Source organism: Herpailurus yagouaroundi, unplaced genomic scaffold (genome assembly GCF_014898765.1).
Source record: "Herpailurus yagouaroundi ecotype Mexico unplaced genomic scaffold, PumYag 182, whole genome shotgun sequence".
In the NCBI taxonomy this organism is placed as follows: domain Eukaryota; kingdom Metazoa; phylum Chordata; class Mammalia; order Carnivora; family Felidae; genus Herpailurus; species Herpailurus yagouaroundi.
In genome coordinates this window covers 21,724,099-21,747,355 of record NW_024412413.1, presented here as the reverse complement: position 1 = coordinate 21,747,355, position 23,257 = coordinate 21,724,099, and the positions used below count along the sequence as shown (strand labels likewise).

Sequence of the window (23,257 nt, the reverse complement as noted above, 5' to 3'; positions counted from 1 at the left end):
AGAGACTGTCTTTTTTCCATTGGATGTTCTTTCCTGCTTTGTCAAAGATTAGTTGGCCATACGTTTGTGGGTCTAGTTCTGGGGTTTCTATTCTATTCCATTGGTCTATGTGTCTGTTTTTGTGCCAATACCATGCTGTCTTGATGATTACAACTTTGTAGTAGAGGCTAAAGTCTGGGATTGTGATGCCTCCTGCTTTGGTCTTCTTCTTCAAAATTGCTTTGGCTATTTGGGGCCTTTTGTGGTTCCATATGAATTTTAGGATTGCTTGTTCTAGTTTCGAGAAGAATGCTGGTGCAATTTTGATTGGGATTGCATTGAATGTGTAGATAGCTTTGGGTAGTATTGACATTTTGACAATATTTATTCTTCCAATCCATGAGCAGGGAATGTCTTTCCATTTCTTTAAATCTTCTTCAAATACCTTCATAAGTTTTCTATAGTTTTCAGCATACAGGTCTTTTACATCTTTGGTTAGATTTATTCCTAGGTATTTTATGCTTCTTGGTGCAATTGTGAATGGGATCAGTTTCTTTATTTGTCTTTCTGTTGCTTCATTGTTAGTGTATAAGAATGCAACTGATTTCTGTACATTGATTTTGTATCCTGCAACTTTGCTGAATTCATGTATCAGTTCTAGCAGACTTTTGGTGGAGTCTATCGGATTTTCCATGTATAATATCATGTCATCTGCAAAAAGCGAAAGCTTGACTTCATCTATGCCAATTTTGATGGCTTTGATTTCCTTTTGTTGTCTGATTGCTGATGCTAGAACTTCCAGCACTATGTTTAACAACAGCGGTGAGAGTGGACATCCCTGTCGTGTTCCTGATCTCAGGGAAAAAGCTCTCAGTTTTTCCCCATTGAGGATGATGTTACCTGTGGGCTTTTCATAAAATAGAAAGCTTGAACAGACCCATAACCAGCGAAGAAATTGAATCGGTTATCAAAAATCTCCCAACAAATAAGAGTCCAGACCAGATGGCTTCCCAGGGGAGTTCTACCAGACGTTTAAAGCAGAAATAATACCTATCCTTCTCAAGCTATTCCAAGAAATAGAAGGGGAAAGAAAACTTCCAGACTCATTCTATGAAGCCAGTATTACTTTGATTCCTAAAACAGACAGAGACCCAGTAAAAAAAGAGAACTACAGGCCAATATCCCTGATGAATATGGATGCAAAAATTCTCAATAAGATACTAGCAAATCGAATTCAACGGCATATAAAAAGAATTATTCACCATGACCAAGTGGGTTCATTCCTGGGATGCAGGGCTGGTTCAACATTCGCAAATCAATCAACGTGATACACCACATTAACAAAAAAAAAGAGAAGAACCATATGATCCTGTCAATCGATGCAGAAAAGGCCTTTGACAAAATCCAGCACCCTTTCTTAATAAAAACCCTTGAGAAAGTCGGGATAGAAGGAACATACTTAAAGATCATAGAAAACTTTTTAAAAGTCTCAATGATTTTAATATTTTAAAACTGTACATAAATATATATATATTGTGTGTGTATGTGTGCATAGATAGATAATCTCCTTTATATTATTCCAAGAAAAAAAGGTTATGTTAAATAGAACTAGTATTTTTATACAATGGATAAGGAGACCCTGACTCCTTGAATAAAACTAGAAAAGGTTAGCAGATGATAAACATATTTTTAGTGTGAAAAAAAATTAATCAATTTTTCCAAATCCAAGGTTATTAGCTTCTTTGTAATTAGTAAGAGAACATGAGAACTGTCAAAATGGAATGGGTTGTCCTCATAAATTTAAGGTAAACAGTGATATCAGGAACCATTTCCTGGTATCACATTTCATCATAAACAGTATGAAATTTAAATATGTCACATCTATGAACTTTTCCTTATCAAAATACAGGTTAATTACAGAATATTCTCCAGTTTACCACACCCTACCTTGAGTCTGCGTCTATCACCCTCATTCAAATTAGTACCATTCTCAGTGCTCTATTCCAAATCTATAATCCATAACTCACCAAATCTTGAAAAACTGTATTTTCATGAAATAATATTTAGTCCAAAACATGTGCTAAGCAAGTGGAATACAAAGAAATAACAAAGAAATAGCACCGAAATAGGTGAACCCAAATCTCTCAACCCCAGGATTTTGGTACTGCTTTTCTCATGGATTATATTTCTCCATTTTTTGAATTAATCATTTAAAATAAGCATAATTTCCAGGGCTCTTGGGTGGCTTGGTTGATTGAGCATCTGACTCTTGACTTCAGGTTGGGTCATGGTCCCAGGGTTGTGAGCTTAACCCCACGTCGGCTCTGCGCTAAGTGTGGAGCTTGCTTGAGATTCTCTCTCTCTCTTCGACTGAGCCTCTCCCCTCCTTGCATGCATTCTCTTTCTCTCTCAAAAAATAAAATAAGATAATGAAATTAAATAAAGCGAAATAAAATAAAATATAATTTCCAAGATAGATAAAACAGATAGTTATGTGGTTGATAATACAGTAACACTTAAAAACTTATCCAGTAATGAGCTATGAAGCACTCATATCTCAGCACTGCTAAAGAAAAATCCCTCTGAACACAAGTTATAATGAAAACAGCTAAGACAGAAAATAAAATGATATACACAGTAATGTCAATAGTTGAATTGCTGATGAAGGCAAAAGAAATTAGCTTATTGATTTGAAATGTCTATTAAGGCCAAATCTCAGTAGCACCAAAGCTGAAAAAACAAGATAAGGGATAGGAAAGAGTGAAACCATGTTTTAAGTCCAGAGTTTTTCTTTCCTTTTTGTTTTTAGCCCTATGTATTCCTGTGGCTTCTGTGGGAAGTTCAATCACACATATAAAGAGATCTTTCTTATATCTTATACAGAATTTCAAGGTGTTTTAAAATGGTTTCTTGGGTTATGTATTCCACCAGACTTCCAAAACAGCAGATAGAAAAGAGATGTAGAGATGTCAGAGCTTGTCTGCACTGGTTCCCCCTTCTGAATTTAACACTCTAACATAGTCCTCCTGAGCTTACAAAAGAGAGTGACCAGATAAAGGAAGACCAGTTCTTTATTAAAGGAGAAAACAGAACAAAGATGACAAGTTATAAAGACTGTGTGGTGATCAGTAGAGAAAATAGCACAGGTACCAGTGGAGATGAAAACTATGAGAAGCAAGACCCATAACTATTGTAAGAAATAAGAACCTGTGAATAAAGATAACTTCAACGGAGATAACGAAAAGCCAACTAGAATGGCATTTAACTCGGCAGTAACAACCACAGGCACCCTGGCTAGTACCAATTAGCGCTATGGGCATCTCTTAGGATAAAAGAATTTAAAAGATAAGAACATTCTAGCCTTTATAAATACAGTAAAACCTTGGATTGCAAGTAACTTGTTCTGTGAATGTTCCACAAGACAAGTAAACATTTCTAATAATTTTTAATTTAACAAACGATGTCTTGTAATACAAGTAACAAGTGATGCCAAATGGCATATGATCACAACTGAGACAATAGTTCTCTCTGTCTTGCTGCAGACTCTGGGTGATCATCTCCCAAGCTCAGATGCTTGGTCTCAGGCCATGATGTTTGGCAGAAATCAATGATTTTTCAGAACGTTGGAAGATGCCCACAACTAGCACTAGTGTATTTTTTGTCACTTCAAAGCACTGACGGACGGTCCTTCACTTTTCCATACAAGAATAAGTTTAAGAAGGCTCTGCTTCATTCTAGGTCAGGCTGCCTACAGACATAGACCCTTTCCTCTGTTGCCTTATTGCCAGTTACATTAAATACAGTGTATGACAAGAGTTTATTAATACTGCACTGTAGTCACCATCCAAGGGAGCATATACAATGGCCATGCAGGAAAAGGTTGAAAAGACAGGCAGTAAGAAGGAGATGATTACAGTGGCAGTGAAGACGGAAGTCATCGAGAAGTATAAATCAGGTATGTGAATGGCTGAAATTGCAAGATTTTATAAGTCTACATCTGCATCTCATCTGCAGAGCAGGAGGAAAAAAAGGTGGAGCAATCCCACACTTCAAATGAGATTAGGGACAGGGGCGCCTGGGTGGCGCAGTTGGTTAAGCGTCCGACTTCAGCCAGGTCACGATCTCGCGGTCCGGGAGTTCGAGCCCCGCGTCGGGCTCTGGGCTGATGGCTCAGAGCCTGGAGCCTGTTTCCGATTCTGTGTCTCCCTCTCTCTCTGCCCCTCCCACGTTCATGCTCTGTCTCTCTCTGTCCCAAAAATAAATAAACGTTGGGAAAAAAAAAAAAAAACAAAAACAAATGAGATTAGGGACATGTGTGAAACGTGGGAAACAATGCAAAATTTTGTAGGAAAGCACCACCCAAATAAGGCTGTAGCAATGAGAGTGATGAATCTATTTCACAACAGTGCAATTCACATTTCTGCGAAATCTTCAAAAGGAAGCAAAAGCAAGTGTCTCTGGATAAGTTCCCTGTTAAAGTTGCATGAAAAGAAAAAGACTTATTTCACTGAGCCAACAGATAGAAGTGATTCCACTAGTGACAGTGAAAGTCATCCTACCCAATAACCCTCCTTTCTTGTCTCCCTCACACCAGCCATAAAGGTTTTCAAAGGTAAATGCAGGTTAATTTGGTTATTTTTCTTTATATTTTGTATTTTCTTTATTATTTTGTAGTATGTTACAGAACTAATCATTTTCATATGAATATTTTTGGGTTGTGGAACAAATCATCTGAGTTTCCATTATTTCTTATGGGGAAATTTGCTTTGATATACAAGTGCTTTGGATTATAAGCACATTTCCAGAACAAATTATCCTCACAAGCCAAGGTTTTACTGCACATGATTTCAGAGGAAGCTGGGAAGAAACTGTTCTTTTGTATCCTGCATTAGCTAGACTATAGCTAGAATACAGTGTTCAACTGTAGGTAATAAACTTTTACAGGCACGTTGGCAGATTGAAATGTACCCAGAGAAGAGGGTCCCAAATGACAAAAGACAGAAAAACATCATGTGAAGAATAGCTGAAGGTTATAAGAAAGTTCAGATTGAGGAGGGGGGTGGCATAAGAGAAATGTGTCTTCAAATAATTCAGAAATAATGTTCCTCCTATTCAAAGGCAGACTTTTCCTATTTAACGTAAGGTAATTCCAGCCTCTGTCTTTACCTGTCCTTTCTTCTGTTATCCTCCTTACAGCTAATCCTCTACTTTGCTCTTATCTATCACGTCCTGCCACTTCTTGAATTTCATGAAGTATCTTCACCCTTTCTCTTGCGTCTTCAATTTCAGTCTCTTCTTTGGATCCTTGCACTCTACATAAAAATACACACTTTTCCACAACCTGGCAATAAAACAGCCAACCAAAGAAATTTCCTGTGAACTGCTATAACTTTGAGTTCCTCTCCCATATCTCACTGTTCTTTACTCCATACCTTTATAGAGTCATCTTCCCTTCTGTAGGCACAATTTCTATTCTGTTACTACTATATTCTCTGGCACATAGTAGGCAATGCCTGGCACAAAGCAGGCACCCCATAAATACATGGTAAATGACTGATTATATGTAACTGTACTATCTTGCACCCCTCTTATAATGCTTCCTTATTCCAGAAATTCTCTGAGTATTCATTCAATTTCTAAGTATATTCTCTTTCTTATAAACCATCTTGGGCTAGGACCAATTAAGTGGCACATCCTAAGAGAGACATCCCCATGCCTTCATTCAAAATCATAGCAACCAGTGTATTTCCTTTATGGCACTAATACAATTGGTAATTTTCATTTATAGTTTTAGTTCCTGTTTTCTCTACTAATCCTTCAACTCCATGAGGACAGGGAACAAATCGTCTTGTTTATGTAGCATAGTGCCTAGTAGCCTGGCCTGAGATTGCTGGTGGGAATATGGTGTCCCAATAGGGAAGATGGATTTTCAGTTAAAGGGAAGGAAAAGAAGCTGCTTGAGTGGTGAGTCAGATAGGTCAGGGAAGGCTTCCCTGGTAAGGTAACATTTGACCAGACACCTGAAGAAAGCACAGGTAGAAGTCATGTGGGTTAGTAAAGCAAAGGCCTTGAGGCAGAAGCTTACCTGGTATGTTCCAGCAAGAGCAACAATACCACTAGGGCTAAGCTAAGTGAAAAAATGGCAAAGGATAGTTAGAGGTGGCTTCAAAGGCAGTGGAACTAAGTTGTATAAGACACCTGTCAGCCACTGTGAGGAATTTGGCTTCCGCTCCAAGTGAGATGGAAAGCCACTGGAGGTTTTTTGAGCAGTAAAGTGATATAATCTGGTTTAGTTTAATGGCTGCTTTGTTAAAAACAGATTGAAAAGAATCTGTTACGGGCTGAATGTTTGTGTCCACCCCTTACCCCCAAATTCATATGTTGAACCTTTAACCCACAGTGCAACTGTATTTGAAAACAGGGCATTTCTGGAAGTAATTAACATTAAATGAGGTCATAAGGGTAGGAACCTTTCTCACGGGATTTGTATCCTTATAAGAGTTGGACACACCAGAGCTCTCTCGCTCGCTCGCTCGCTCTCTCTCTGCACAAAAGACCATTTAAGGACACAACAAGAAGGCAGTCATCTACAAGCCAGAAAGAGAGCTCTCACCAGAAACAGAATCGGCCAGAATTTTAGACTTTCCAGCCTCTAGAACTGAGAAAATAAATATGTGTTGTTTAAGTTGCCCAGTTTTGGGATTTTGTTATGGTTGCCTGAGCAGACTAATATGGAGGCAAAGAAAAAAGCAGGGAAACCAGGCAGGAGGCAGGAGATGTACAAGACTTAAGCTATAGTGGTGATAGTAGAGGGCATGAAAAGTAGTGAAATTCTAGATATATTTTGAGCACAAAGCCAACAGTATTTTTTGAGGAACTGCGTGTAAAATATGAAAGAAATTCTGTCTGGGGGCCAAACAACTAGCAGGATGGTAATGCCATTTGCTGAAATGGGAAAGACTGGAAGATGGGCAAATCTGGGGAAAAGGAATTATGGAAGCTAGATGCTCAGTTTTGGAAATGTTGCTTGGATGCCCACTAGCCATCCAATAGATATGTTTAGCAGGCAATTATGTACCTAATTTAGAACTCAGGGTAAGGTCCAAGATGAATAAATTTGGTTACTGTCAGACAAAGATGTCAGTCCAAGTCAAGGGATTGGATGAGGTCAACTAGAAAGTAAGTACAGACAGAGAAGAAAAGAGGTCTAAGTACTAAGCCCTGGGACACTCTGATACTTAGAGATCAGGAAGATGAGAGCAGTTAACCATGGAATAGGGATGGAGTAGATTACACTATTCGCTCCTTGTTTCATATGCCCTTTGTCATATGACTGCAGCGCCATCCACTTACATGGATGAAGTATATTTCCCCACCCCTTGATCTGGGACTTAGCTTTGTGACTTGCTTTAGCCAATGTATGGCATCTACATGATACAAGTAGAGACTAAAATGTGCCTTGTTGGTTGAGCTTACTTAGGCCATGTCCTGGCTAGTCCCAGGAAAAAGGGAATATATACATAGAGCAGAGCAAGCTAACTTACAGCCTGAAGCAGAGTTTCCCCAGATTACCTGCAAACCTGTGAATGAGAAAAAAAGGCCATTGCTTACTATTATATACTACTGAGATTTCTGTGTTTATTGTACAGAACATTGTGGCAATGTCAATAGCTAACTATTACAGGGGTTTACAGAGTTACAGTGTAAAGATCTACTGGGAAGAAATTAAACAAAGCCTGGCTGAGGACAGAGAGGTGTGACTTTACAAAAGAGGACAGAAAACAGAAAGGTTTAATACTTTACCAACTCCTATGGATAACAGGTTTGTGAGGCCTGACAGATTTATCTAGCTGCAAGGCTAAATGAAAGGCATTCAAGGTCTTAGACTCTACCTAAAGTAAGACCAAGAAGGAGTAGAGAAGCAAGAGAGAATGGTGACTCAGATGTCAAAAGAAAAAAGCCTTTCAAAGAGGAGGGAGATTTGGCAATGCCAATGATAAATCAAGTAAAATGATGACAAAGATTTGGCTGTTGGATCTAACAATATGGCAGTCATTAGTCACCTTCACCAAAGGGAAAAACACTTAAAGAGTAAGAGAGATGGAGTAGTAGCTTCAAGAGAGAATGGGGGAAAGAAATTTGATATAATGAGTAAAATCAACTCTTTCTAAATATGTTGTTATGAAGGGGATCAGAAAAAGGGAACAAGAACTAGAGGGAAATGTGGGTTCAAGAAAGAGTTGTTTTTTTTTTTTTAAGATGGGAAATGTAACATCTTTGTGTCCCTATAAAGATGATGCAATTGAGAGGGGGGAAAATGCATAGTATTTTAAGGGGAGGATCCAGTGTACAAGTAGAGGACTCAGCCTTAGGGATAAACCTAAAAAGTTCATTTAAAGCACCAGGAAGGAAGGCAGATACACATCCACTGGCAAATGTGGTGGTTCAAATATGTAATAGCTTCTATTTTCTCAGTTAAGTAAAAGCAAAGTCAAGATCACAGAGAAATAACAGGGAGGAAAGAGTTAAAGTTTGGGGAAGAAAGGAAAAATTTTAAATAATTATCTAGGAAACAAGGAGAGTGAGTGGATTATTAAAATGTAATCTATCCATTTAGGCACACATTTCTCCTGCCACTATAAGCACTTAGAGAACAAAAATGGTACCTTACTCAGCTTTATATCTTAACAGCTCCTAGTACGGGAACTTGTACTCTTTGTTATTAATTTTCTATAATTTTACTTTCATTTCCTTTAATATTAAAATAAAATCCAGTTGACTTAGTATTTTGTAAGTCCTTAACTTTTTAAATTTTAATAAGAGAAGCTTGCAAGAAATACAATTAAAGAACTAGCATAAAAAGAGTCCATAGTCTTTGGAGTTACTACCCACTTACTCAAATCAGGTTTGAAATCCATAAAAATGATTACTAATTTCAAGAGACTCTTGCCAGTTAAAACTCATTTTCTTAATATCTGAATATGACAGATTCTCTTTATTAAGAAATCATTTAGGATTAAAGGGTTTATACATAAATATAATTTGAAATTCACCTAAGCTGGAATTAAGTTGTTTTTCTCACTAGTTCAAATATGTGTTATAATTCAAAACTGCTCGGAGATAAATGAAGCAGAAACCAAAACTTCTACAGAAAATACTAACACAAATTATGCATCTTAAAACATTTGTAATTACAAGGAAAAGGCAAGATCTTCCAGAGCCATCTCTAAATTTTAAAGAATTATTCATAATGACTTGAATGTAATTAAAGTCTAATAGTGTATTGCTGTGATTTACCAAATGGGATTATTTTTAATACTGGTAACTTCCAACTTGTTAGCTAGAGCAATTTAATGAATATTAAAGTCATTCAAACAGTTCAAGGTTACTGTCTGGTATTCTTCACTCTCAGACAGTGAGATATCAAAAAATACCATCTTCAAATTTGATAATAAAATATTTTGCAGTGAATCTGATGGGCCAACTTGGTGATAATTCATTTGAATCACATAATAAAATTAAACACTGACCCAAAAAAAGGCAATTAAACAAAAGGAAAACATGTTTTCTATGAACAAAGCAATAATAACAAAAAAACATCAACTAAGGCTAACTAAATGCTGAAAGATTCAACTCATCGAAATATATTTTAGAATATGCTGTCAGCTCTACTTCTAGAAAACCTTCAAGATGAAATCATAGAGTGAGCATCAGGTACCAGCCTTGATGCTTCTGATTAAGTTCATAGTGGTCTAAACATACTGTGCCCCTTTCACCTGATATGTGTAGTAACAAACCCAAATGCTATATGAGCAAAGTAGAAAATCTAAAGGAATGAATCTGGCAATGATGGTAGAGAAAGGTTGGGACCTTAGGAGGTATACAGCCCATCTAAAAGCATTCAAATTCAATATCTTAAAACACTCTTTTGACCACATAAAATGCACATCTGCAAGCTAAGTTATATCTAAATTCAAAATCCTAAAGACCTTCAAGGTCCTCTTCAAATATCACTCTATCAATGTCTCTTCAAGTTCTCCATATTACAATCCATATTTTCTTCACTGCTATGTCCTTAGCACTTTGCCCTACTATTTATTTTAATATGTCATGTATAGCAGTTATTCTTGCAAGTTTCTGTGTCCTCCACTAAGTTTTGGGCAGAGATCTTACTTATCTTCAATTCTCCAAAAGCACAAAATACAGTAAGTAGTATTTTGCATAATAAAAGATGTACCATATACATATAAAATTGAATCCAGACTCTTTCTCTTCTGGCCATGTCATCTAGTACAAAATATGAAAACATTTTGGCCATGGACATGAAGTGTGTGACTGATCTCAGTCATCGTAAAGTCCTTGGTTATAAAGTACTCTGAGCCACCAAATTTAAAATATTCCAGAAGTGTTATCAAAGCAGTAATTCTAGATTAAAGAAATTCAACATAAAGAAAATAAATATCTAGCCTATCATTAAACATACTTCTAGAGAAAGTATGTTTACATACTTCTAGAGAAAGTATATTTACAATAGTAAATATGTATCTCATTTCAATACCCCTTTGAGGGGAAAGTTGTTGCTTTTTTTAATATGAAGGCTACAAAAATTCTTGTGCTGATTTTCAAGACTGCTAAAGTAGAATAAATTAAAAAATTAAGAAAACATTTTATAAGGGCACCTGAGTGGCTCAGTCAGTTAAGTATCCGACTTTGGCTCAGGTCATGATCTCACAGTTCGTGAGATCAAGTCCTGCATTGGGCTCTCTAATGTCAGCATGGAGGCTGCTTTAGATCCCCTGGCCCCCTCTCTCTCTGCCCCTACCCCCATTCTCAAAAATAAACAAACATCTTTTTAAAAAGGTTTTATAAATCTCTAAATAACTAAATAATACAGGCAAAGCTCTCATTAAAAGTCTGTTTTAGGGTGCCAGCCTTAAATGTAGGATTGGAAGGCCTATTATTTTTAAAACTTCAATGAAAAATCCCCCAGAGACACAGGATTCAACCTCTAAACAATTCCTAGGAAAAGTAACCCCACAGTTGTGAACACTAATTCCACTTGGAATGTTACAAACCTGGCTGCATTTGTTCCCTCTGGGTATTCACACCCCTTTTACAATTCACACCCCCTTGTAATTGAGAGGTACAATCTCTTTTCCCAACCCTTGAATCTCAGCTGCCTTTTTGAACTGTTGGTCAATCAAACACTGCAGAAAAGATAGTAAGTATGCTTGCTCCCAGTCTAGACCTCAAGAGACCTTGTATACTCCTGTTCCCTCCCTCCTTCCTTCCTTCTCTCATGTGTACACATGCATGCACATAGAACCATATTACTGTTATGTTCCCTGTCATGAACAAGCCCAAGGCAGCCTGCTGGATCATGAAAGACACAAGGCAGCCTCACTATTACCCCAGGCAACATCCTATAACAGAGCTACTCAAATGACCTATAATTGACCCCAGACACATGAGAGAACCCAGCCAAAACAGAGCTACCTACCAAGGCTCAGACTAAATCACCAACCACAGAATTACGAGCTAAATGAGTAGTCATTATGTTAAGCCATTAAGTTTCAAGAGACTTTGTTATACAGCAATAGCATACTAATACACAGGGAAGAAGACACAATCTGACAGGAACCAAAAGGGTCTCTGGAAGATAAAAATGCTGCCACTCACTGACTTGGGAGACAAAAAAAAACAAAAAAAACCCACAAAAAAAACAGTAGTAAAATGAAAAAATGGCTAAAGAAAAAAGAAGCTAACCTTGGAATTGGAGTTAACTTGAAACAGATAATAAAAGTAGGTTGCCCTTAAAAAAAAAAAAAAGTAGGTTGCTCTTTCCTTGTGGAGAAATAAAACCTACCCAAATGTTACCCATGCTTCAAAGCTCAAATCACAACTCTCCAATAAAATTCTTTCTGATTGCCCTAGGCAGAGTGATCATTCCTTCATTAATCATGTATAGACAGCACACTACTGAGGCCTGGACTTTAATCAGTAAATATAAATTCATATTGTAGGTTTATCAGCTATGCATCCTTAGGCAAGCTTCTTAAGTCTTTGAATCTGATTCCTCATCTCTTAACTGTTACTTAATAGTTCTCAATCCCACGGGGGGGGGCTGTGAAAAAAGGGATTCTAAATGTGTCAACATATTAAACACAACATACATACTCAAAAATGTTAAATTGAATTTTGAGTGATTCATTCATTCATTCACTCAACTTTGTATTCTCAACTTTGTAGTGTGTGTCAGGCTATGTGCTAGACACTGGGAAAAAAAGGAAACAATTACTAATGATACCACACACAACTGCCTTCTAGTAATAATTTTTCACTCCTATAGCCCTAAACTTAGAATGAGGTTAGAAATTACTCCTTATATCTCTTCATATTTCCCAACAGTATGTGGCACAGTGTACTGAATGTAGTAGTTACAAAAATATTTCTGGACAATTTAATTTTTAAAAATGATAAGATTTCTACATACAACTTTTAACATCTGCATCTCAAAGCAAAGCAAGAGCATCATCACTTTCAATGCAAAGCTAAAAGGAGACTCACTTGACAGCTCACATCCATCCCTGCTTCCAATAGCACCTGAACAACTGCTTTGTGACCATTCCGAGCAGCAAGGTGTAGTGGCGTGTGCTTTCTAGTGTTGCAGCTCATTAAGTTAGGGTGTGCACTGATGATCATTTTGACCACCCTAAGTCGTCCATAGAGTGCTGCCAGGTCCAAAGGTGTTTCTAGCTTACTGTTCCTGATGGTAGGATCGGTGAGCTCTTCTAGGAGAACAGCAACTACTTCTGAGTGTCCATATTGAGCTGCACAGTGTAGCGCAGTTTCATTTTCATTGTTCTGTTAAGACAAAGATGTAAGATTAGGATTTTCAGAAATTCAGTTACCAAAATCTAAACAGTAATTTAAAACCAAAGATACTTTGAAAATGCAAGTTTATGACTTATCTATTTTAATAAGTATGCCTAATAGAATATCTGATAAAAAGGATCTATCATTTATTGCATTAAAAAAACACAATTTTAATCATTTTAAGAGGAAAAGTCAAATTTTTCCCTATATTATATATTTCAATTTTCAAGAGCGATAAATGATTTAGCCATGTTAGTCAGTGGCCCTGCTGGGCCCAGATGGTCAGTGTTATCTGTACTATGCATCATACCTCCATGACATTTGTTAATGAGAGAGAGTAATAAGAATTATAACATACTTTTAACAGACTGGCTTTCCAAAAGGCACTTGAAATGGTAAATTCTTGATAATGAAAGAGTTACGGAATGATTTCCCAAATTAAGTTTCATTTTATTTTCCATGTAAGTACAAATTATTGCTCCTTTAGCAAAAAGAGAATGAAGACATACTGGCCCTCAGATTAAACAGCATCATTCTGAAATGTAATTATGGATTGAGAGACAGACTGAGACCCATTGCCAGACAATCTACAAGAAGTATCATAGTATTACATATACACCTAATAAGGGTTCCAATGGAAAATCAAGAAGATTTTCCTAGAAGTTTAGCAAGATAAAAAGTGTACCTGGATAGATCTAGAGCATATAATGCTAAGTGAAATAAGACAAAGAAAGACAAACACCATGTGATTTTACTCATATGTGGAATTTAAGAAAGAAATGAACAAAGGAGAAAAAAAAAGAAGCAAACCAAAAAACAGACTCTTAACTATAGAGAACAAACAGATGGTTACGAGAGGGGAGCGGGGTAGAGGGATGGGTGAAATAGGTGAAGGGGATTAAGAGTACACTTATCTTGGGGTGCCTGGGTGGCTCAGTGGGTTAAGTGTCCAACTCTTGGTTTTGGCTCAGGTCATGATTTCAAGGCTTCGTGGGTTCAAGCCCAGCATTGGGTTCTGTGCTGGCAATGCGGAGCCTGCTTAGGATTCTCTCTCTCCCTCTCTCTCTGCCCCTCCCACATTCATGCTGTCTCTGCCTCTCTCAAAAATAAACTTGAAAAAAAACTATTTAAAAAAAAAAGAGTACACTTATCTAGATGAGCACTGAGTTATAAATTGAGTTACTGAATCACTATAATGTACACCTGAAACAAATATAACACAGTATATTAACTATGCTGGAATTAAAATTTACTAAACCACTCATAAGGTAGATGGATGTTTCAGTACATTTAGGCAAATGGTGTAGATAGATGGTATATGACTATGTCAGGAGGTAGAAGCGTTAGTCAGGAAAAATGTAAACAAGAAATTTTAATAGCAAAAATGCAATGATCCTGAATGAGGGTTTGAGAAAGGGGCTGCCACCATCAGAGTCATCATCATAACTAACACTATGTACCAGGCACAGTTGCATTCCATAGATGTTTACTCATTTACAAGTTACATTTACGTTTACCTCACTGTGAGATAGAGACGAATATTATCATTATTGCCATTTTATATATGAGGAACTGAGGCACTGAGTAGTTAAATAACTTGCCCTCAAATATACAGCCTTTTAGTGTTGGGGCCAGGATCTGAACATAGGTAGCCTAGACCCAAAGTCAGTGCTCTTAAAACCATCTTCCACAATAACAACTATTACTACTGTCATTTGCTGAATGCGTATATACATTGGTTCATTTCTCCTACACCACACTGCCTGCCAAGTATTGTTATATTGTCAAAGAAGAAAGGAAATTAGTGATCTGAAAGCAGAATTTCTATAGATTTTGCTGAAAAGAACCCTGAGTTGTAATAGGAAGTAAATACTCAGATATATGCTCTGACCATATGAATAAAAGAGTAAGTAGGGTTCAAACCGGAACAAATCTTAATGTCCCTAAAAGTAACTCAGACTTGCTCTGGCCGATGAATGCAGATAAAGTGAGAATAAAGAGTTGAAAGCAGAGGAAGGATTTGAAAACTTAAAGACAGAGTAGCAAAAAAATTTTTAAATGAGCACTACGAAAGGCTTCTTACTACTTACCTTCCAAATAAAAGTATCAGAAGAGGGCATTTGAAGACCAAAGAATAAGGCCCAGAAAAAAACCTACTCCCTGAAGGCAGTCACCAAAAAGTTAAGATCTGATGGATGGGAATCCAGCTGGAGGCATTATTTCTTCCATCATTTTGGAGGCAGTCATTCCCGTTCTTAGTTTGAATGTATTGCTACAGTCTACTTCCTCATAGAGACTGACCAGATACAGGTCTACATTCCCTGTTTATCTGGCTAAGTTGTAGAAGCCTGATAAGAAAATCAATTTTACTACTCTACACCATAAAAATATGATCTAGATATATGCCTTCTGACCAAATAAAATTTGCCCTTGGTTGGAAAGAAATTCAATTTTCAAAACGGCACCTCTTTGAGAAAAAAAAATGGCAATTATGAAATAATCATTCCTCAAAGACCTCTCTACTTTTGCAGAGGCCTTAGCATAGGATATTATAAGTGCAAAATTGAAACTTTGTCTATTAACACCAATTATCATTGTTCAGAAGTCAAAAAAAAATTATTTCAACCATGCCAGACTTACTCAGAAGAAAATACTCATAGAATTTATCCATGAGCAATACATATTTGTATTGTCACATGAGAAAGACCACAACTGTGTTATCTTTATAAGAGGCATGATTGTATACTTGTATCCATACTAACAAGTGATCTAAAAGAATCTAATTTCAAATAAACAGACTCTGAAGAAGAACTGATTGCTAGTAGATCTACAATGAACATTCTTGAACAGTTAATCCCTACTTCTTCTTCTTCTTCTTCTTCTTCTTCTTCTTTTTTTTTTTTTTTTTTTTTTAGCCAAATGGGTGTTCTCCAAAACTATAGGACACTTCTAGACAATGGGTGGTAGGAAAAAAACAGCTAACAAAAGCTATTTTCCAAAACATCTTGCTTTGGAAAGTAAAACCAATGGAAACTAACACTAGTTAGGTTTGAATTTTGGTAAATGGCAAGAGAATATACTTATGAGCTAGGCTCTTCATGTTTTTGCCCTAATGTTGGAGGAAAGAGGTAAAAGGGGGGGAAGAGATGAATATACAGAGAAATATAAATTGTAAACATGCATGACATCAGAAAAAAGGAAATAATAAATCAGCTGACAAAAGATGGGAAGGATGTATCAATTATAAAAATGATAATCGGGGCAAGGTCTACTTTGTTTTCAAAATTATGTTGCCCTAAACTGACCACTAATTTTAGAGCAGTATAAAATGGTGACCTAGGTTGAAGTGCTAATAACCCCCACACTTACAAGCAATAGTAAACCACTCAATCTCTCTGAACCTATCTTATCTGTAAAATTAGAGTATTATCCTCTCTATAAACCTTAGGGTATAGGAAAATGCTTTGTAAACTTTAAATATCAATATATAAGACAGAATTATTTTTAAAGAAAGGTGTATTAGAAACCAAAGACTACCTTCAGAAATCAGAATGAAGCCCTGACAATTACACATAATTTACTATAATAATACGGAGTATTATTGGCTAAGAGCTTGAGTTTTGCGTCGGAAAAACCTGCCTTCAAATACTAACTGCATTTCTTGGGGTGCTTGGGTGGCTCTGTCAGTCAAGCTCCGACTTCAGTTCAAGTCATGATCTCACAGCTCTTGAGTTTGAGCCCGCATTGGGCTCTGTGCTGACAGCTCAGAGCCTAGAGCCTCTTCTGATTCTGTGTCCCCATCTCTCTCTGTCCCTCCCCTGCTCATGCTCGCTCTCTCTCTCTCCCCTCCCCTCTTCCCCCCCTCATTCTCTCTCTCTCTAAAATAAATAAACATTTAAAAAAATATCAAAAAAAAAAAAAAAAAACTAATGACAACTGCATTTCTTAGAAGATGTGATATCATGGGCAAGTTATTTAATCTCTCCAAGGTAGCTTCCCACATATAAAATAAGAACAATATTTAATCCCTACTTCATCAGGCTACAGTAGAGCTTAGTAAGATAACATAGATGAAGTACTTTGCACATCACCTGGCATATAGTAAATACTCCATAAGCAACGGATTTACAATGACAATACCAATGTGCTATTGTGGAGGGCTCTGGAATTAGAGTCCAAGTCTGACTGTTAGTAATTCAGTAATGTGTGCCCTTAGATGAGTTATGTAACTTTACTGAGCCTAATTTCTCACCTATAAAATGGGAGTAATAATATCACTTCAGAGGTTGTGAGAATTAACTAAATAACATATTATAGGTGAAAGTGCTTAGCATAACCTGGCTATCTTACGTCTCAGTATATGTTAATTACCATTTTCATTCTTTCCCTCTATTGCTTAAATACATAAAGGTTTATAAGTAACTAGTATATTTCTGTCCTATTCAGAGGGGGAAATAAATAAACCTAAAATGAAAAGTTGCTATGAAAATAAAATTCCCACATCAGAAACTTTAGGAGAAATGACACTGAATGATAGAAATAGGCCAGTGCTAAAGGAGTACCATATAAAAAACAAACAAATATTAAAACAAGGTATTAAAAATCACAAGAAATTTTCAATTTGTTTCCCGTAGAAACCACAAGACAAAACAACTTTCAAATATAAATTAATTCTAAGTGTTTTTTTTTATTTTCATGTCATTTAAAAAATATTTTGCTTGTAAAAACTAGCATCCTCTTTTTTAACCTTGGATGGTTTTTGCATCTTATTATTTCAGGTTCACTTTGGGGCATTCAGACAGTTTTAAGAATAACCACCAGATGGCTCATCCCACAAATGATCTTTTCACTTTTGATTTTCTGACAAACATAACAGCATTCCCAAAAATTTCCCTTCAGCATGATATGCTGATAAAGATAGACATATCTCTCATTTTTTAAATATTGAATTTATGAGTATATTTGCATAAAAAATATTCTGCATTCTATAACCTATAAGCATAGAAATTTTGTGATGAATATTAGTAATACACTTTTCCAATTAATAAAACATTTTTCCTACCTACAGGAACTTTCTACAAGTGCATTTTTCTGGGGGAAAAATGTATTTTTCTTCCCTTTGGTGTTTATAGTTAGAGCTATGGTTACTTTTCATTCTTTAGTCTGAATTTCAGTCAAAGGCTTGCAAAGTCTGTATGCATTTGAACAGTATGCTAATTGCACTTTATTAGATGTGCTTGCCCTAGAGTAACCTACTTGCATTGATGTTGGACAACTGCCAACCTGCAGCTTAATGCCATGGTTGTAATTCAATTGTTGGACTGCATGCTGGTTTTCAAATATAGTTTTACAAAATGGGAACAGTAGGGGGCATGCAGAGCTCAAGATGTTTGTTATCATACTGTATTAGGGGACCATATTTTACTTTCTGGAATCTGTGGGTCTTATTTATTTAGAATAGAGAGACTGGCATTCCTTTCTTAATATGTCAGTTATGTGTAATATGGATATTATGCACTTGCAAATATTTTTACTTTCTCTGTCATTATATTGCTGCTGGGTTTTATTCAACTCACTCTGGGCATACGCAAAGGAAATTTTTAACTTAAAAATATTTACAGTTGTGGGGCCCCTGGGTGGCTCAGTCGGTTAAGTGTCCGACTTCAGCTCAGGTCATGATCTCACACAGTCCGTGAGTTCGAGCCCCGCATCAGGCTCTGTGCTGACAGCTCAGAGCCTGAAGCCTGCTTCAGATTCTGTGTCTCCCTCTCTTTCTGCCCCTCCTCTGCTCATGCTCTGTCTCTATCTCAAAAATAAATTAAAACATTAAAAAAAATTTTTTTAATATTTACGGTTATGACTAGCAACTGTATATACTGTATTTTGCATTTTGATTCATAAAATTCTATTTACTGTGAAAGTGCTACATACACGGGAAGCATTTTGCAATGAATCCATCATCAATGTTTTAGCATTTAAAATTTTATTAAGAAAATCTCTAATTCAGAGTGCCTAGGTGGCTCAGCCGGTTAAGTACTGACTCTGGATTTCAGCTCTGGTCATGATCTCACTGTCACAAGATGGAGCCCCCTGTTGGACTCTATGCTGGGTGTGGAGCCTACCTAAGATTCTCTCTCTCCCTCTCCCTCTGCCGACCCCCCTGATGGTGCACACACACTCTCTCTCTCTCTCTCTCAAAAAAGAAAAGAAAAAGAAAAAGAAAAGCTCTAATTCATATTACAAATGTGAACTCTGTTCTTACTCAAAAACTACAAAATGAATGCTTATATAAGGCAATCAAAAATATGACAATTATTTCCTTTATGTGGGATTCTCTTATTAACTAATATCTTTATAAATGCCCAACTTAGTGCCAATGTAACTAATACAAGTGCAAAGGAACTTTACAATTTCTCCTTTAGGAAATTTAGCAGTGAAAAGAGCTTTGGCAGAGTAAAGACAAAAATTATTAATTCTTCATTGTTACCTTACTTTGCAAAACTAAAAAAACAATAGCATGAACAAACATTTGACAAGTGCACCTGTTCATTGACTCTAGAATGTGATGGTCCGTGATGAATAAGAATCTTCACAATTTCTACATCTCCTTTCCAGGCAGCCAGGTGAATGGGAAAATAGCCTTTGTTGTCTGCTACATTTGTTGATGCCTCATACTGAAGTAGTTTGAGAACTATGTCCCTAGAAGAAAAAAAAAAAAAACAGAAAAGAAAATATGCTAACCACACAGATTTCATTAAACAGGTAACGATGAAAGTATACCAGTTGCTGGTTGGCAATTGAGAGTAAGAGACATAAAACTGGGTTTAAGTGTTAGCCTATTCAACATTTGGCTATTTTACTTACCTGGAAAACCACCAACACCACATACACAAACAGAGCACTAACTAACCAATGAAAGTCCTTAATAGAATTCATTTGGGAAACATTTATCTAATTTCATAACTGAATGAAACAAGTAAAACACTTTTTTAAAAATACCTCTTCCGGGGCACCTGGGTGGCTTAGTTGGTTAAGCATCCAACTCTTGGTTTCGGCTCAGGTCATGATCTCATGGTTCGTGGGTTCAGGCCCCACGTCGGGCTCTGTGCTGAGCACTCAGAGTCTGGAGCCAGCTTCCGATTCTGTGTCTCCCTCTCTCTGCCCCTCCCCTGGTCACTCTCTATCTCTCTCTCTCTCAAAAATAAAAAAAATAAAAATAATAATAAAAAAATAAAGTAAAAATAAAAATACCTCTTCCTATTTTTTTTAAAGGGTTTTTTCCCAAATAGCCCATACCTGAGAGTTAGTGTGAAGGAAAAGCTGAGGATAAGCAAACTCCTTATTTACAAAAAAAAAAAAAAAAAAAAAAAATCATGCTACCAAGAGACTTTTAGAGAATTTATACATCATTCCTGCAAAGAGTGTAAATAATAAATTGAAAATGCATATAAAAGACAAAGCAGACAGCAGGAAAGGGGGGGAAAGTTTAATAATTTTTCAGCCATGGCATACAACATATTATGATTATGTGTTATTCATACTTCTGCACTCCTTCATCTCTCCCTTCCAAGCTTAAAAAAATGATTTCAAGGGGTGCCTGGGGGGGCTCAGTTGGTTAAACAACCAACTCTTGATTTTGGCTCAGGTCATGATCTCACAGTTCATGGAATTGAGCCCTGCACTGGACTTGTACCGACAGCACAGAGCCTACTTGGTACTCTTTCTCCCTCTCTCTGCCCCTCCCACACACGTATATACAACATTCTCTCACAAAATCAATCAATAAATATTTTTTTCTTTAAAAATGGTTTCGGGGCGCCTGGGTGGCGCAGTCGGTTGGGCGTCCGACTTCAGCCAGGTCACGATCTCGCGGTCCGTGAGTTCGAGCCCCGCGTCAGGCTCTGGGCTGATGGCTCGGAGCCTGGAGCCTGTTTCCGATTCTGTGTCTCCCTCTCTCTCTGCCCCTCCCCGTTCATGCTCTGTCTCTCTCTGTCCCAAAAATAAATAAACGTTGAAAAAAAAAATTAAAAAAAAAATAATAAATAAATAAATAAATAAATAAATAAATAAATAAAAATGGTTTCAAGAAGGAAATTCGTTCATGAGACAAGTTCCACTACTGAATCAGTATCAATTCATACTCAACATACCCTACCTATAGTATTTTGTACCCAATCCCCAACAAATTTTCAAAGCAAAAATTCTGAACTGTAATATCCAACTTCAGGAACAATTAACAAGTTTTGGTACACATTATATTGAATTTTGTATTAAACAATCAAAAACAGTAACTCTAAACAAAAAATGCACTTTTACCTGGAAGCATTTATGAAGCAATTAAATTGAAGCAAATAAATCTATTAAATTCACTTAATGAAATCCTAGACAGATATACAAACACATGCATATATACATATGCAATTACAATAAATTCTAAAGTTGTTTCTCATATATAACAAATCACTGGTAGTAAGAACAAATGTAACACAAAGAGCTAAATTTAAGTATTTCATGAAGCCAGACTTTAAATGTAAGTAACAAATGAGAAAAATTGGAGGAAGTCTGAATAGTTTAGAACTATAATAGCTACCCCCTACAAACATACAAAATAGACATGATACAACACAAACATTACAGTGAAAACTAAAATATAATGCCCAGAATGTGATCTAAACTTATGAAGGGGAGCAGAATATACCACCCCAAAATATGTCTCTTTGGCATAAGGATGATTTTAGGCTGATTACTTTCAAGAAAGAATAGATGCTGGAAAAGCTCTGAAAATGGACTAAAAGTTACCTTTTTGTAATAGACATTTAAATTTATAACAGAAATCCCATTTGTAAGGAAGTCTCTCTCCCTTTTTTTTGTACCAGAAAATGAAAAAGGACTCTATATCTCTAGAATTATCAAGGAGGAAGGTAGCAACTTCTATCTGTACAACAACCCCATACCTTGTTTACTGCGCTTTTCCTCCTAACCTCCCATAACTGGTTCTCTTTGACAAACATCTTTTCATCTTTAGCAGGCAATGATATTTAAGGTGGTGGCAAGGGCCATTTCAGGGGATTAATTCAGTTTAATTCCGTTTTTCTGGGTTATCTCCCATGTATACAAGAGGTATACATGTAACTAAACTTCTTGTTTTTCTCCTGCTAATCTATCTTTTTATTATGGGGAGAGGGAAGAGTTCCTCAACCAAGAATCTTGAATGGTAAAGGGAAAACTATTCTTCATTCCCCACACATGAAACACTAGATTTAACAGATAAATGCATGAAATAATGATGAAAAAGAACCAAAAAAATGTTGTACAAATATTAAAGTTCCAAGGAGTCCTAGATTTTCTAATGATAAGATTTCAGTGAAAATAAGAATAAATCTCATTTTAATATTCTTTTTAAGAACCAGTATTATAAAATCTGAATTTAGAAAATTTGGATTTGAGTCCCAGCTACACAAACTGCCTAACAATGTGACCCTAGAGAAATTATTTAGGCTCAGTTTTCTTTTTCTTTTCTGTAGGGGATATAATAATAATAATAATGCCTACTGGTCAATATTGGTAGGAGCTTTAATTGAGATCACAGAAAAGAAGCCACTCAAAAAACAGTAAAGCACTATATGAAAATATTAGTTCTTGCCCCAAGTAAAAATAAAATCCTTTCAAAATAGAAATGCTTCCAGCAAATCACCTTTGTAAAAATGAAATCTGAAAATCCAAATGACACTTGAAGCTTGTCCAGTTCATATATTTCTCCTCACCTCTCTGCCATGCAAGAGTTACTATATAGGGTCTTCCATTCTGAGATAAATAGCTACAATGGGGTAAAAAGGATTCAAGACCTATGAATAACAAAAGCAGCTAAAAATCAGAATATCTGGTTTAAGGTACCAACTCTACTATTTACTAATTTGGTTATCTTGAGCAAATCAAATAACCTCTGTCAGTCTTTCAGGTATTATTAAAATAGAATTTAAAGACTACGTCTTCCTGACAATATGAATGGGTTGTGGTGTGAATCAAATGAAAAACAGGTATGACTGTAAATTTGTATGCAATCACACATATTCTCAAGGCAAGCTACATCAATGTTTACCAATCCCAGCAATTTTTTAAATGAAAGATTTCAGTATTTAAATAAAAGGTAACAATGATACCAAGAGAAGATACAGTTAAATATATGGATCTAAAAAGTGGAATTTACACTACCACAAAATAGCCTTCTCCAAATTCATTTATCAGAGAAAGATACTTATGTGAAGAATTTTAACTTTATTCCTCAATGCCTAACCAAATAAAAAAACAAAATTCTGAAACTTCTAAAAGCATTTCCTTTCAAAGGGTAAAGAAGATAGTTTAAGGGGTTCATCAATCCTATTTTCTCTTACTCCACAAAATC

General features: G+C 36.2%; 1 protein-coding gene across 7 annotated transcripts in view; it reads right to left on the bottom strand.

The window, feature by feature from the left end:
- Positions 1-12,808, bottom strand: part of ANKS1B (ankyrin repeat and sterile alpha motif domain containing 1B) — a 909,382-nt gene extending 896,574 nt beyond the window's left edge. For all 7 annotated transcript variants that reach the window (XM_040491122.1, XM_040491120.1, XM_040491121.1 and 4 more), the window contains exon 1: positions 12,547-12,808. In XM_040491122.1, coding sequence (XP_040347056.1) covers positions 12,547-12,681 — 135 coding nt within the window. In that variant the 5' untranslated portion in view covers positions 12,682-12,808. The remainder of the gene's footprint in view (positions 1-12,546) is intronic.
- Positions 12,809-23,257: the final 10,449 nt, after the last annotated feature.